The 13,997-nt window shown below is 58.2% G+C and overlaps 3 protein-coding genes across 4 annotated transcripts in view; 1 reads left to right on the top strand and 2 right to left on the bottom strand.

Moving 5' to 3' along the window:
• Positions 1-852: 852 nt before the first annotated feature.
• Positions 853-3,801, bottom strand: DNAJC30 (DnaJ heat shock protein family (Hsp40) member C30). The gene has a single exon (XM_030462752.1). The coding sequence runs from the start codon at positions 3,770-3,772 to the stop codon at positions 3,023-3,025; it is 750 nt and encodes a 249-aa protein (XP_030318612.1). The 5' UTR covers positions 3,773-3,801; the 3' UTR covers positions 853-3,022.
• Positions 3,731-8,928, top strand: BUD23 (BUD23 rRNA methyltransferase and ribosome maturation factor). Of its 2 annotated transcripts, XM_030462746.1 has the most exons (12): positions 3,731-3,818; positions 3,908-3,945; positions 4,188-4,283; positions 4,477-4,559; positions 4,765-4,861; positions 5,629-5,725; positions 6,064-6,114; positions 6,976-7,061; positions 7,312-7,357; positions 7,651-7,712; positions 8,533-8,622; positions 8,732-8,928. In XM_030462746.1, the coding sequence occupies exons 1-12, from the start codon at positions 3,771-3,773 to the stop codon at positions 8,784-8,786; spliced, it is 849 nt and encodes a 282-aa protein (XP_030318606.1). In that variant the 5' UTR covers positions 3,731-3,770; the 3' UTR covers positions 8,787-8,928. The 2 variants fall into 2 exon arrangements, with proteins under 2 accessions (XP_030318606.1, XP_030318607.1); XM_030462747.1 differs by lacking the exon at positions 3,908-3,945 and having other exon boundaries at positions 3,747-3,818.
• Positions 8,929-10,384: 1,456 nt separating this feature from the next.
• The window catches only part of STX1A (syntaxin 1A), a 68,983-nt gene continuing 65,370 nt past the window's right edge, over positions 10,385-13,997 (bottom strand). Inside the window, exon 10 of the mRNA XM_030462744.1 lies at positions 10,385-13,615. Within this exon, the coding sequence (XP_030318604.1) occupies positions 13,538-13,615 (78 nt within the window). The 3' untranslated portion in view covers positions 10,385-13,537. The remainder of the gene's footprint in view (positions 13,616-13,997) is intronic.

Here is a 13,997-nt window from a genome sequence, read left to right as displayed (position 1 = left end):
CAGGAAGGTGAGGACACCATTGACACAAGGAGACAAAAGAGGTGGATCCCAGGTATGCTGGGCTGTCGATTTGGATTAGCTCCAAATTTGGGCTCTTTGTGCCCAAGCTCCTGAAAACCTTCCTGGAGCAGAGGAGCACTGGGGCCTGACCAGAGGGAAGGTGGCACTGGGGAGCAGTACACATCATACCACCCCAGAACAGACTGGATGCTGCCCCAAGCACCCCCTGCAGGCCACACATCCCCCCCTCTGACCAAACCAAATTCTGCAGAATTCACAGCAGAGAATCACAGAATAATTTGGGTGGGAAGGGACCTCTCAAGGTCCCCCAGTCCAACCCCTGCAGTCAGCAGGGACACCCACACCCAGATCAGGGTGCTCAGAGCCTCCTCACCTTCAACATCTCCAGGGATGAGGCCTCAACCAACCCCCTGGGCAACATCTTCCAGTTTTCCACCCCCCTCATGGTGGTCAGGACCTTGTTCCTAACATCCAACCTAAATCTGCTTTTCTCTCATTAAAGCCATTGCCCCTCATCCCATCACTGGGAGCACATGAGTGCAGTGGGGTGAGCACAGAGGACACATCTCAAGTGCACAGCAACCTCCTGGGTCAGAACCTGAATGGAATGGATCTCCAGCAGGCAGGGGTGAAGTCCCCAGGGTCACCCTACCTGCTCCTACCCACTCCTGCTCAGCCTTCCCAACATGGCCCCAGGGAAACAGATCCCCCCCTCCCCACCCTCTTCCTCAACCTGAAACACCAGCCTGTCCCCTGCCCTCCATTTTCCAGCAAATACAAGGAAATATTTATCACCCAAGCCCACCAAAAAGTGAGAGGAGTCATTTCATCACCAGTTTCTGGATGGATATTTTTAATGTTTAAGATACACCACAGAGACCCTGAGGAAGAACTGACCAAACCACCCACCCAAAGGCACGTGGGAGGAACTCAGTTTTTATGCCTGGGTGCTTCACCCCCAGTTTCAGACACGAGCACCAGACAAGGAGCAGAAGCTCAGCCCAGGCAGCAGGGTGGCAGTCGTGGCTGTTTGGGTGACACAGCAGCCTCAGCCCCCCTGACCCAGCACCAGCTCCTCTCCCTGCCTGCCTCAGGGCTGGGTAAGGAGCTGTGGAACAGCCCCAGCACTACACACACACTGAAGAAAGATCAGCCCAGAGAACCCCTTGTGTTTGGCAGGGCTGCCTTAGGAACCTGCAAGCCATGGCAGCAGGAGCAAGAGAGGTGCTGCCTGGTATCCATCACTTCTGTGGACATCCCATCCTTTTCCAGCCTGGGAGAGGACATTTCCTGCCAAACTCAGCCAAGGAAGCCACCTCGGCTTTCAAGTCACTTGGTTTACAGCATGGGAAAGCATCAGACTGTGACACAGAGCCACAGCTCTGGAGACTTTCCCTGCATAACCAGTGCTGCTGACCCCAGGCTCCTGCTCTCCACACATTGCTCAGGACTGTGATGCTATGCAGAGGGATGGACTGATAACCAGAGAGGTTCCAGGAAAGCTCTGCCTCTGGGATGAATTTTCTCCAACCACACAGAAGTTTCTGGAGTCTGCAGGTAGCACAATGCCTTCCAGAAGAGGCAGAAAGTTCCCCTGCAAGGCATCTGCATCAGCAGACACTGCACTCCCTGCCAGGCTCCTGCCTCAGGCCCAGCTCAGTACCACAGAACTACAGTTGAAAAACACAGAGATTTGCTTTTAACATCTTTGTGTTGGGAGAAAACATGACCCAGGGTGGCTGCAGTGAGAGGCTCCCACAGCCACCACTGCCAGCCAAGCCCTGCAAACCCAGTGCGAAGTCAGAGAGATGAGGCCTTTGTCACACTCAGCACCAGGAAGCTTTGCTCACTCCGTGTGGTTCAGCACAGCAGAGGTGAAACCCTCACCCAAGGAGAGACAGAAGCTCTGAGACACAATCTTCAGCTCTTAAAACACTTCAATAGGCAAATACTCTTATGTGCAAACAATGCTTACATACACATACAACACAAATATCACCACTCCTGCTCTAAAGTGTCCCACTCCAGCCACAAACGCCTGTGCAGGATGCTCTTGCATGAAGTTCCTGGCAAGCCCTAGACAGGACAGGGTGTTCTGAACATAGAAATGCTTTGGGAGGCACCTCCAGCTGCATGCTGACCAGGACACAAGCCACCACGGGCCCAGTTGCAGGCTGCTGAAACCAAGATTCCTGTCCTCACCACACAGCCAGGAACACCCTGAACAGGGACAGACAGGGGCAGTGATGGGGCTTGGAGACTGACATTCCCAAAACTCCCCAAAGATGTAGTAACAACAGGAGGGAGGACACAAGGTGGCAGGTGCTGGATGAACAGGAAGCCCCAGGGAGCCACATCTCGAGCACCCTCCAGGAACACAGACAGCACACAGCCACCACTGGCAGCCATTTCATCCCTGCTGCAGCTCTAAACAGGCAGGTGGCTGCCACTGAGGCCAAACAGCTGTGTCACTGGAGGAGACACAGATCTGTCCACACAGCAGAATCCATGAAGCACATTTATCTGCCAGGCAGTGTCTCTGCAGGTCACAGCACGCACAGCACAGCCTGGAGAGCCCTGACCCTGCCAAGGTCACACTGGTGGCAAGGACACAGGGCAGCCTGCAGGTCACTGCTGTGGAGGACACATCCCAGCCACGTGCTGTGCCTGCCATTGCACTTTGTGTCTGAAGGTCACAGAGGGGACCAGGTGACAGAGCCTGCAGGGAGAGCTCTCTGCTCCTGCACCACCTCTGAAGGTCACCCTGGCAGAAGTGACAGTCCCAGCCTCAGGTGCAGAGCCCGTGCATGGTGCCTGGCGGCCACGGGCCGTGTCTGAAGGTCACGGTGACAGAGGGGAAACGTCCCAGGCTGAGGATCGGGCCCCTGCCAGCCACGCGGGTGCCGGGGACACCCCCCCGGCCGGCTGCCACGTCCCCCGGTGGCACCATCCCGGCGCAGCCCCGGGGCTCGGGTGCCGCGGTCGCTGCCCGGCCCCGCTGTCACTTGAGGCCGTACAGGATGGCGAAGCCCAGGAAAAAGAAGATCCCGACCGAGAAGTCGGAGAAGAGCCCGAGGCGGCCCTGGGCTGCTTCTTCCTCCCGGCGGAGCCGCAGCCGCGCCCGCCGCGCCCGCAGCTCCTGCTCCCGTTCCAGCTGCTCCCCGTAGTGCGCCCGGTAGAAGGTGTCGAAGTCGAAGGGCGGCGGGATGGGCCCGCGGCGGGCGGTGGCGGTGGCGCTGGGGGGCGGCGGAGCGGGGGCAGCCGGGCGGCCCGAGGGCCGGGGGGCTCTGCTCACCTCCTCGGGGCTCAGCAGCCCCCGGTCGTACTTGCGGCGCAGGACGGGGCTGCCCAGCACCCGGTAGGCCTCGCTGACGGCGGCGAAGCTCGCGGCGGCGGCGGCGCTGCCGGGGTTGCGGTCGGGGTGGTAGCGGAAGGACTGCTCGTAGTACGCGGTCTTGATCTGCGCCGCCGTCGCCGTGGCCGGCACCCCCAGCACCTCGTACAGCCGCCGGAGGGGCCGCGCGGCCCCCTCGGGACCCCCCTGCTCGCCGTGGGGCACCACCAGAGCGCGGCTGAGCCGGGGGTCCCGGGGTCCGGCGGGCAGGAGGCGCCGGAGGCGGCCGAGAGCTGCGGGATCCATCGGGGCTTCACCTCCCGCCCGCCGCCATCCTGCGGACACCGCGCTGTGACGCCAGGAGGCGCGGGGCTGTGACGTCAGTGGGCGCGGGGCTGTGACGTCAGCCGGCGGCATGGCGGGCAGCGGGAGGCGGCCGGAGCACCGGGGCCCCCCCGAGCTGGTGAGCACCGGGAGGGAGGGGAGGGAGAGGCAGAGGGTGCGGGGCCGGGAGCCCGGGGCATCACCCCCTCCCTCTCTGTCTCGTTGCAGTTCTACGATGAGGCCGAGGCGCGGAAATACACCCAGAAGTACGGGCGGGGCGGCGGTCTCGTTGTGGGGAACACGGCGGGGGTGGGGGGGACGCGAACCCCCGTGGGGCAGCGGTTGGGGGTCCCGCAGTGAGGCCCTGGGGGAGGTGACCCCGCCCTGTGCCGGGGGTCCCGTCCTGAGGCGAAGGTGACTCCGCCGTGCAGTGCCGGAGGGGTTGGGGGGAGAGGTGGCGGAGGCTGAAATCGCCCCCCCCCCCCCCCCCCCCGCCGTGTCCTTGCAGCTCCCGGGTGGTGCAGATCCAGTCGCAGATGTCGGAGCGGGCTGTGGAGCTGCTGGGACTGCCCGAGGACCGACCCTGCCTCCTGCTGGACGTGGGGTGAGCGGGGGCCGTGACACGGAGCCATCTGGGCCTTCGGCCGGCTCTGCCCCTGGGCTGGGGACTGCGAGGGGTGTCCGGGCCCCCAGCAGCGTCCTCTGTCTGCCGGGGACTGGAGAAGGGGAGTGAACTGCTGGGGTCACCCTCAGAGCAGCTCTGTGAGCTCTGCACCTTCCCCAATTCCTCCCTTCAGCTGTGGCTCTGGGCTGAGTGGGGATTACATCTCTGAGGAGGGACACTACTGGATTGGTATGGACATCAGCTCTGCCATGCTGGGTGAGCAGCACCCTCAGACCCTGCCCCCCTGAGCCCCCTGCCCACCCTCACCCCGAGCCCACCCTCACCCCGAGCCCACCCTCAGACCCTGCCCCCCCTCTCACCCTCTGCCCCCTCCTCAGCCCCTGCCCCCCCTCACCTGGCCTCAGAGGTGAAGCTCAGTGCTGGGAGCTGCTTGCCTGAGCTGAGCTGTTGTTCTGCACAGACGTGGCCATTGAGAGGGAGGTGGAAGGAGACCTTCTCCTCGCAGATGTGGGTCAGGGTGTTCCCTTCAGAGCTGGCATGTTTGATGGCTGTATCAGGTGAGCTCTCTTGATGACCCAGGTAACTGCCCTGGGTGGTCTGCCTGTTGTCAGGAGCAGATGAGTGTGGCTGTCCCTGTCCCCTGTGTCAGTCGCTGTCTTTGCTCCATGCAACTTGACTCCACCTCTCTGAGACAAACTGATGAGATTCTGGACTGGTGACTGTTTCTGAAGCCCTGCTTGTCTTTTGTGGGCTGCTGAGCTGGGAAGGTTATTGAACTAAATAAAGGGAAAGCAGGGATATTGTCAGGAAGGTTGAGACCTCCTCTGAGGAGGAAATCAGAAAGTATATCTGTACCACTGCTCAGCTGCAAGGTCAGTTCCTGGATCAAAGGTTTGGTGGTTGGTTTGGGGATGAATTGCTGGTGGCAGGGAAGGGGCAGGAACACTTTTCTGCTGAGAAGATTCCTCAGAAAGGTGCTGGGAAGGAGCAGAGACTGCCCACTGCTGATCCAAACACTCTGTTTGGGATTGCTCCTTGGCAAAAGGTGCCTGGCCATGCAGGGGCTCTGCACGTGGGTTATTTGATGACCTTCCTTAGAGGGGGTGCTTGGGGATTGGTTTGATTTTTAGTGCTTAAACAGCTACTGAGCCTTTCTGGGCTTTGGCATTGAGGATCTCCAGAGGGGTTTGTGCAGCTGCAGGGCAGAAGGCAACAAAGCTACATGGAAAAAATGGAATTATTTCCCTCAAGCCTAGCACCTGGGCTGGAAGCAAGGTCAGAGGAGGTGGGGTGGGTGCTGCAGGGCTCTTGTTTCCCTCCTCAGCATCTCAGCTGTGCAGTGGCTCTGCAACGCAGACAAGAAGTCACACAGCCCCCCCCAGCGCCTCCTGAGGTTTTTCTCAACTCTTTACACTGCCTTGGTAAGTCTCCTGCTCTCCCCCTCAGGCCTCTGCCTGCTGCCACCTCCTCACTGGTGCACTTTAGCTCCCTGTTTTTTAAGTATTCTCAGTAAAATGCTGCTGGGGAGCAGAGTGCCCTGGGGAACACCCTTCCTATCCCCATGCTGGTTTGTGGGGTGTCCCCTGCTTCTCTGAGCCCTGCTGGTACCCCCTCCCTGCCTCTGCTCTGTCCTTGCTGGCTCTGCAGCCTGAGCAGCTCTCTTGGAGGAGTGTTCAGGGAGCTTTTGGGGCTGTAGGGGTTAATGTCTGAGTGACTGGAGGGCACTGAGATGGGTTTGTGACTGATTTATTTCCTGTAGGCCCGAGGATCCCGAGCTGTCCTGCAGCTGTACCCTGAGAACTCAGAGCAGGTACAGGACATCAGGCAGTGGGGAAGAGGAACAGGCAGAGAAGTTGTGTGCTGGGGCTCTGAATGTCCTTTGTCTGTCTTTTTCCTTCCTGCCACCTGTAAAGCTTTTCAAGAGCCATAAAAACCCTATAAGGAGGATGTGCTGTGCTACTTGTATTGCTTCTCAGATTTATAGAACCACAAAATCCCAGACTGGTTTGGGTTGGAAGGGACCTTAAAGCTCATCCAGTTCCAGCCCCCCTCCATGGTCAGGGACCCCTCCCACAGCCCAGGGTGCTCCAAGCCCCATCCAACCTTCAACACTGCCAGGGATGGGGCAGCCACAGCTTCTCTGGGAAACCTGGGACAGGGGCTCAGCACCCTCACACCAGAGAATTCCTTCCTTGTATCTTACCTCAGTCTCTCCTCTTCCAGCTTGAAACCATCCCCCCTCATCCTATCACTACACACCTTTGTAAAAAGTCCCTCCCCAGGTTGTCTTGGTCTGAGCCTTAAAATCAAAGCGATTGTCAGGCCATGCTGTGAATCTCCTGCCTTGGATTTTCCCCTATATGCCAGGGTTTGAAGATCAGCCTCTTGTCCTCAGCACTTCACTGTAACTCCAGGGCTGCAAACCCCAGCCCCAGTATCCCTCTCCTAGAGAGTCTGCTGGGCCAATTAACCCAGGATGGACTGAGGAGAAGGGAGAACAAAAAAAAAAAAAAAGGCAAGCAAACTGGTGTCCAGATTGTCCTGAAGGACTGGGAGCCTGGTGCAGAGTGTATCAGGAGGAGGAGTGCACAGCTGTGGGTGAGCCCAAAGTCTCCTGGGCATTGCTGGTGGGTGACAACTAAATAATTTTGGCACATTCTTCTTTTTCCAGCTGGAACTCATCACATCCCAGGCCATGAGAGCTGGCTTCACGGGGGGGATGGTGGTAGATTACCCCAACAGTGCCAAAGCCAAGAAGTGAGTCCCTTGTCTTTGTGTGGGTGTTTGGGGTCAGGGTTGGGTGAGTTTTTTGGTGGCTTTTCATTTTTTTTTTCCCAAGCTGTTCTCTCTGCCATGATGCAGTCCTGGGCAGAGGTTACAGCTTAGATCTGACTCTGTTGTAAACAGTCTCAGTCTTGGGACTGGGAATGGAATGCTGAATCCCAGCCTGGGGACTGGGAATGGAATGCGGAGTCCCAGCTTCATGCTCCTTGTTCTTTTCTTTTAGGTTCTTCCTGTGTCTCTTTGTTGGGGCCTCTGGTGTGTTGCCAAAGGTGAGGAGCTCCACGAGGCAGCAGCTGCCTTGCTGGATGATGTGGGTGAGGGACAGTCACAGAGTGGGAGCCAGGCAGCTCTGCACCTGCAGGTGGGACTTCATTCCCACATTTGCTGTCAGTCTCACCAAGCCCTGCTCTCCCTCAGATCTGGTTTCTTTGTCACAGTTTCTGGAAGAGCAGCTCGTTCCTGCTCCAGTCCTTCCCCTTCCAGAGCCCTGGGTTCCTTAATGTAGATGGCATGACTCTGTCTACTCCAGAGGAGAGTGAAACTTCCCAATTTTGATTTTCAGGGCCTTGGTACTGAGTGTGCTGATGCAGAAGAGATCCACCAGGCAAAGTTCACCAGTGAGAGGTTTGTGTATGGGGTGAGGCTGCAGGGGGTGGGGGGCCAAGGGCTGAGTTTTGCTGACTGAGGACTACAGCACAATGTGAGAAAGGACTGAAGGGAAGGGACTAAGAGGCCTCTTGGCAATTCAAGACACAGGGAACACATCAGTTTGGTTTGGAGATCTCGGCTGTGGTGTCCTTGGGCTGGAGCATTTATTTTGAGGGGTCGTTTCCCTCCAGCCTTGGGTCTCAGCACTGTTTGTAGGTCAGTGCTGAGGGGAGGGGGCAGCCTTGCTGTGCTGCTGAGCTTGGGGCTGCTCTGCCTGGGGTTCCCTTTCTGCTGCTGTCAAATTCTTTGCTTAGTTCTGCTCAGCTGGGACCTGAAGGGTTTCTCTTTCTGGCCAGGTCTCCTCCCATGGTAGTGGTGCAGGGGGAAGCCTCTCCTGCAGCCAGTGGGAGAGACAGAACAAAAAACAGAGGAAAGTCGTCGTGGTTGTCTGGAGCTCCTGGCTGCCACGTTTTCCTGCCTCTTACATTGCTGTTCTCTGCTCACCAGTCCAGAGGACAACAGCAGAACAGGCAACTTGGGGAGCCTGAGGCTTTCTCTGCTTTGTTTGGAGCAGAGCAAACAAGGGGCAGGTGGTTGTGCCCAGGACCCCAGAGTGCTGCTGCAGTGTCAGAGAGGGCAGAGGGAGCCCTGCGCTGGAGTGGGAGGTGCTGGGGGGGTTTCTCACTGGTCCTAAGAGGCAGGGGATATGCCCAGATCTGGGTGGCAATCCTCCAGGGCAGAAAACTCTGTCTCTGCTCCCCTGTTCCTCTCCAGCTGCTCTTTGCTTCCTCTGCAGGACACGGTTCAGACACATCAAGGGGAAGTCTGTGAAGAAAAGCCGGGACTGGATCCTTGAGAAGAAGGAGCGGAGGCGACGTCAGGGCAAGTGAGTTCAGCTCTGCCCTTCTGCCACCCGTTCAAACTCCTGCCACGAGCCCCTTTCCCTGCCCCTCCCAGGGTGACCCCCAGGTTGTGCTCTCTGCTTTTCTCCCCAGGGAAGTGCGAGCAGACACAAAATACACAGCTCGGAAACGCCGCCCTCGCTTCTGAATTGCTCTGGAGACTGCTGGGCTGGAAGAGGATGTGCTGGTCCCTCCAGCAAGCCTCCTGTGGATGGCATGGATGGGCACCCGAGGACAAGGACTTTTTGGGACAGGTCATTGTGGCTTTTTAAAGGTGTAAATGCTCCCAACTGGACAGCTTTCTGCTCTCTTTTTCTGGTGAAGGAGTGGCAGACAGCGCTCTGGCCACTTGGTGTCTGCAGTGCCATTGCTTATCTTCCTGAGAGTGTAGTGAGCCATGTGGAGCTCCAGATGAAGCCAGAACATTATATCCAGCTTCCTCACTAAACAGGCAATGAGTCCCAAACATTGCTGGTCTCACAGAATCACACAATTATCAGAGTTGCAAGGGACCTCTAGAGATCATGTAGATCAACTCTCCCACTAAAGCAGGATCAGCCAGAGCATGTTAGCCAGGACTTTGAATATCTCCAGGGGAAGGAGACTCCACAGCCCCCCTGGGCAGCCTGTGCCAGTGCTGTCACCCTCACAGTAAAGAAGTTTTTCTTATGTTTAAATGGAACTTCCTATGTTCCAGCTTGTGCCCATTGCCCCTCGTCCTGTCAGTAGGAACTACTGTGCAGAGTCTGGCTCCATCCTCCTTTCACCCACCCTTTAGATACCTGTAGACATTTATAAGGTCTCCCCCCATCCTCCTCCTCTCCAGACTAAACAGTCCCAGCTCTCTCAGCCTTTCCTCATCAGAGAGATGCTCCAATCCCCCAGTCATCTTTGTTACCCTCCCCTGGACTCTCTCCAGTGGTTCCCTGTCTCTTAAACTGGGATGCCCAGAAGTGGATGCAGTATTCCAGCTGTGGCCTCACCACGGTAGAGAAGAGGGGGAAAATGACCTCCCTCAACCTGACGAAACTCCTCTTTATGGATTTCTTTGGGCTTCCTGGCAGCAAGGGCACATAGCCATAAGAAAGCAAATTTACTGTCCCTGGACCCCCAGATCCTTCTCCAGCAGGTTCACCCCTAACCTGAATTGATGTTTGGGGTCCTTCCTCCCCAGGTGCAGGACCCGACACTTGCTCTTCTTGAACCTCATCAGGTTCTTTGCCCAGCTCTTCAAGCCTGTCCAGGCCATACTGGATGCATGCACAGCCCTGTAGAATGTGAGCTCCCTTCCCAGCTTTGTGTCTTCAGTGAACTTGCTGAGGATACACAGTTCCCTCCTCCAGGTTGTTGATGAAGATGGGTGTTACTGGCTCTGCCTCTGCAAGCCCAGAGGCTGCTGGCATAGGCTCAGGCTGGCTGCTCTCCTGGAAAGCCCCCAGGAGAGCCCTTTGCTGGCCTATTTTGCAGTGAATGTCCTGCACTGGAGCTGCTCTCCTGGGTGAGGTGTGTCCTTCCATCTGAGGTTGGAATGGAACCAGTTCCCTGCCAGCTTGCCCTCTGCCTGCAGGCAGGAAGTCTGGCAGGATGCAGGTGTGTGTCCCACAGGGGCAGAATTTGTTCCTGTGGCAATTGCTCTGGTTTTGCAGCAGGCCCACCCCTGTGTGTTTCCAGGTGCTGGGGTTGTCAGCAACCCAGCCCTTGCTCCCCATCACTCCCTTACCCTGAAACAGAGGTGCCAGGCAGAGCTTTACAGTTACAAATGTTTATTCTACATAAAAATTCCACAAAATGGGAAGCTGTTTTGCACCCAAAGCTTGGGGAGAAGAAAGGGAGGCTAGCAGGGAGGGACAGGGTGAAGGAAAAAAGAGGCAACACAGAGTGTCATCCAGCCCAGTGAGACAGAGCAAGCCAGGGTCAAGATCCACATAGAAAACAAGGACACTTAGCTCACAGTACAGCAACAGTACAACTCCACAGGGGGCTTGGAAAGCCTTCAAGTACAGTAATTACAAAAACAAAAACAAAACAACAACCAAAAAAAGAAAAAACAAAAGGAAAACAAACAAAAAAAACCAAACCAACAAAACAAACCCCAAAACCAATCCCCGGTTCAAGTGCAAGCTGTGCGTGCCCCACACTGCTCGTGGAATACTGCATGGACACTCCCGGCACTGGGAGGGCAGGTGGCACTTGGAACAGAGGTGCTGGAACCCAAAGGACAAGAGGTCTGAGGTCGGGGGGGGGGGCTGGAACCAAAAAAAAAAAGTGCACTGGCTCCCCAAAGCACAACCACACTGTTGGTGATTTGGTCTGTACATGCAACGACAGGTAGGTAAAAAGAAACTGAACGGGGCTTCCCGTAGTGCAGGGGTAATTATTGCACCAGAACACCCTCCCCTGGCAGCGAGGACAGTGTGACCTGCCTGTGGGGCAGCAGTGCCATCTGCTCCTCTGCCTCCCTCGCCTCGGAGCCGGGCACCAGCCCTGCCCGCAGGACACCAGCGCGGGCCGGCAGTGGCTGCGGCCCCGCGGGCTCCTGCTGCCGGGGGTCTGGGCGGTGGGGGTACCAACCAGCCAGGAGCAAATGCCAGAATCCCTGCTCTTGGCTTTGTGCCTCGATGGGGGCGGGCCACAGCCCTGATGTCATGTGAGCTTGTGCCAAAGAAGCTGCTGCTTGGAAGGATTGAAACAAAAACATGAAACCAACAAAAAAAGCCATCACCTTGTGCGAGCAGTGGGCACGGCTGCAGAGAGAGCCTGAGAGCAGCTGCTTTGCCTCTGCCTGGGGCAGCGTTATTGCTTGCCGGAGGAGGGGACCCCGCGCTGGGCTGGCTCAGCAGAGCTGAGTGTGGGGGCAGGAGCCGGAGGGGCAGGAGCAGCAGGTGCTGTGTCACCTCCAGCTCCCTTCCCTGCAGCCGGATAGATCCCTGCCTGCTCCTGCTCCCGCTCCTGCCCTGGAGCTCTGGTGCTGCTCTGTCCCTGCTGGGGGGTCCCGGTGTCCCCAGCCCTTTTGTGCACACAGCTGCAGTGCCAGAGCTCACATCAGTTGCTGCCTGCTGTGGCCTCCATGTGGAAGAGGGGGCTTTGACCTTAGATGTTCCCACGGCTGCACCTGGGCAGGCTTCAGCTGGGCAGGGGACCAGGTTGGACACACTTCCGAAGGGCAGCTGAACTATGGAATCGTGTTGGTTGGAAAAGCCCTTTCAGTTCATCAGTTCCAACCCTTCCCCCATCCCTGCCCAGGCCACCCCCACCCCATGTCCCTCATCCCCAAACCCCTCCAGGGATGATGGGGACTCCAGCCCTGCCCTGGGCAGCCTGGGCCAGGCCCTGACAACCCTTTCAGAGGAATGTGAAGGCAGAGTCCTGCCCTCCAGCCCGAGAAAAATGGAAAGTGGCACACAGAGCCTCTCCCAGCAGGCTCAGCACCCCCCTGCCCCCACAGCTGCATCCATGTAGTGGGGTTGTTGGAGGGCACAGGGCACCCAGGTGCTCCCATAGCACCCCACGAGTGCAGCTGCCTCACTGGATGGCCCAGGGGATGAGCAGGCAGGGGGACACTGTCCCAGAAAGAGATGGCAGGGGCTGGTGGATGCCAAGAGGTGGCAAAGAGAAGGAAGGGGCAGGCAGGCACTGTCCTGCTCCAGAGCTGGTGGGAAGGCTGCTGCTCCTCCTTTGGATGTGCTGGATGCAACAAGGGACTGCTCCTGGGACCATGACAGGAGAAAGCCGCCTGCCTCCAGTCCCCAGTTGTGGATGCCTATGTGGAGAAGTGAGACTGGAAGCCCTGCTCTCAGGAAAGCTCTGCCAGGGGCTGCATGGCCAGAGCCCAGGCCTGGGGGTAACAGGAGCCAGGGCCACCAAGTGTCAGAGCTGGGAAAAGAATGATGAGGCACTGGGACAGGGCAAGTGGCCAGGAAAACACACTGGCCCTAAAGTACTTGTGCCCTCCTGCCCTGCCAGGCCAGCACCAGGGTGCAGTACAGGTCCCAGGACAGCCTGTCCTTGTCCCCAAGCAACTGTGATAGCCCTGAGCCAACTGTGATGTCTCCAGAACTCCATCAGGCTCCCAGTGCCAGAGCAGCACATCCAGCCCCTGGCACCTGCACTGGGGTGAGGGAGAGACAGCCAGGATGCAGTGGCAGAGATGGAGTCCTACAGCCAGGAGGGAACCCCACAGCTGGGATGGAGTCCTATGGCCAGGAGGGAACCCCACAGTTGGGATGGAGTCCTACAGCCAGCCATGAGGGAACTCCACAGCTGGTATGGAGCCCTGCAGCCAGGAGGGAACCCCACAGCTGGGATGGAGCTCTACAGACAGATGGCCATAGGATGGGCAGCAACAAGGGGAGGCAGGACCTGGCCAAGTGCACCCCTGGGGAAGGGCCCGTTAGAGAAGCAGCCCAAGGAAAAGGTGTTTGCAAGCACACGGAGCTGACAGACATGAGAGCTCTGGCTGGAGGTGGTGGGGGAGCAGGGGAGGTTTGATTGGGCACTGTGCTCCTGGGGACCAGTGACACCCTTGGCTGGTTCCTCCTCATCCTCAGCCATCACTACCAGACTGCCCAGCACAGGAGGAGCAGCAGCACCCGAGGGTACCTCTGTCCCCACCCGGTCCCAACCAGCCACCCGGGTGGCTGGATCAGTGATGAGAGCTCGGGTCCCCCCCGCCAGGGTTCCCCTCGCGCCCATCACCGTCCCCTGCCCCCCGCCCGTGCCCCGGGGCCGGCGCTCCCTCCACACAGACGCACCGCACACACAGCGTCACAAACAACCATGCATTAGAAACTGAAATGCTGCTGGGAGGCTCCGGGGCTGTGTGGTTCGCTCCAGCGCGGCTGCGGCCCCACGGCACGCGCGGCTCCGTCCATGGCACACAAACAGTCCCGTGGGGTGAGTCTAGCCGAAAATGCCACCAAAGGTGGAGGCAATGACAATACCGAGGATCACGCAGCAGATTATGATCATGATCTTCTTCTGCTCGGGTGGCCCAGCAGCAGCGGGGGGAGAGAGGGGAGAGGGCACTGTGAGTGTTGGGGACAGGGTGGCCTTGGGAGCTGTCATGGGGGCTGTCATCTGCCCTGTTCCTGCTTGCCTATGGCAACCCCGGGGCAGGGATGGGCATCCCAGCTGCCCCCTCAGCCTGAGCTGATGGCCACAGAGTCCCCAGTATGACATGGGATCAGGTGTGGGACTGGGGCAGGTAGCTGGCACCTTCTCTCCTTTTGTTTGTGGCTCTCAGAGAAGGTCTGCTCCATGGGATCCACCCTGCCCCTTTCCCTCCCCACGGGGAGCTCTGCCACAGCTGGTGCCACCTGCAGGACCTGACAGTGCCAGGTGCCTGTGAGGCTGCACCGTG

This window comes from Calypte anna, chromosome 19 (genome assembly GCF_003957555.1).
Source record: "Calypte anna isolate BGI_N300 chromosome 19, bCalAnn1_v1.p, whole genome shotgun sequence".
Taxonomy (NCBI): Eukaryota; Metazoa; Chordata; class Aves; order Apodiformes; family Trochilidae; genus Calypte; species Calypte anna.
The sequence above is the reverse complement of the archived record's forward strand: the minus strand, read 5'-3'. Positions and strand labels throughout refer to the sequence as shown.

Bases quoted from the DNA above. Each gene is read 5' to 3' on its own strand.
- BUD23 (XM_030462746.1), top strand. From the start codon at position 3,771: ATGGCGGGCAGCGGGAGGCGGCCGGAGCACCGGGGCCCCCCCGAGCTG. The intron at 4,284-4,476 runs GTGAGCGGGGGC...TCCTCCCTTCAG, and splicing joins TGCCTCCTGCTGGACGTGGG to CTGTGGCTCTGGGCTGAGTG. The intron at 6,115-6,975 runs GTACAGGACATC...TTCTTTTTCCAG, and splicing joins ACCCTGAGAACTCAGAGCAG to CTGGAACTCATCACATCCCA.
- DNAJC30 (XM_030462752.1), bottom strand. From the start codon at position 3,772: ATGCCGCCGGCTGACGTCACAGCCCCGCGCCCACTGACGTCACAGCCC.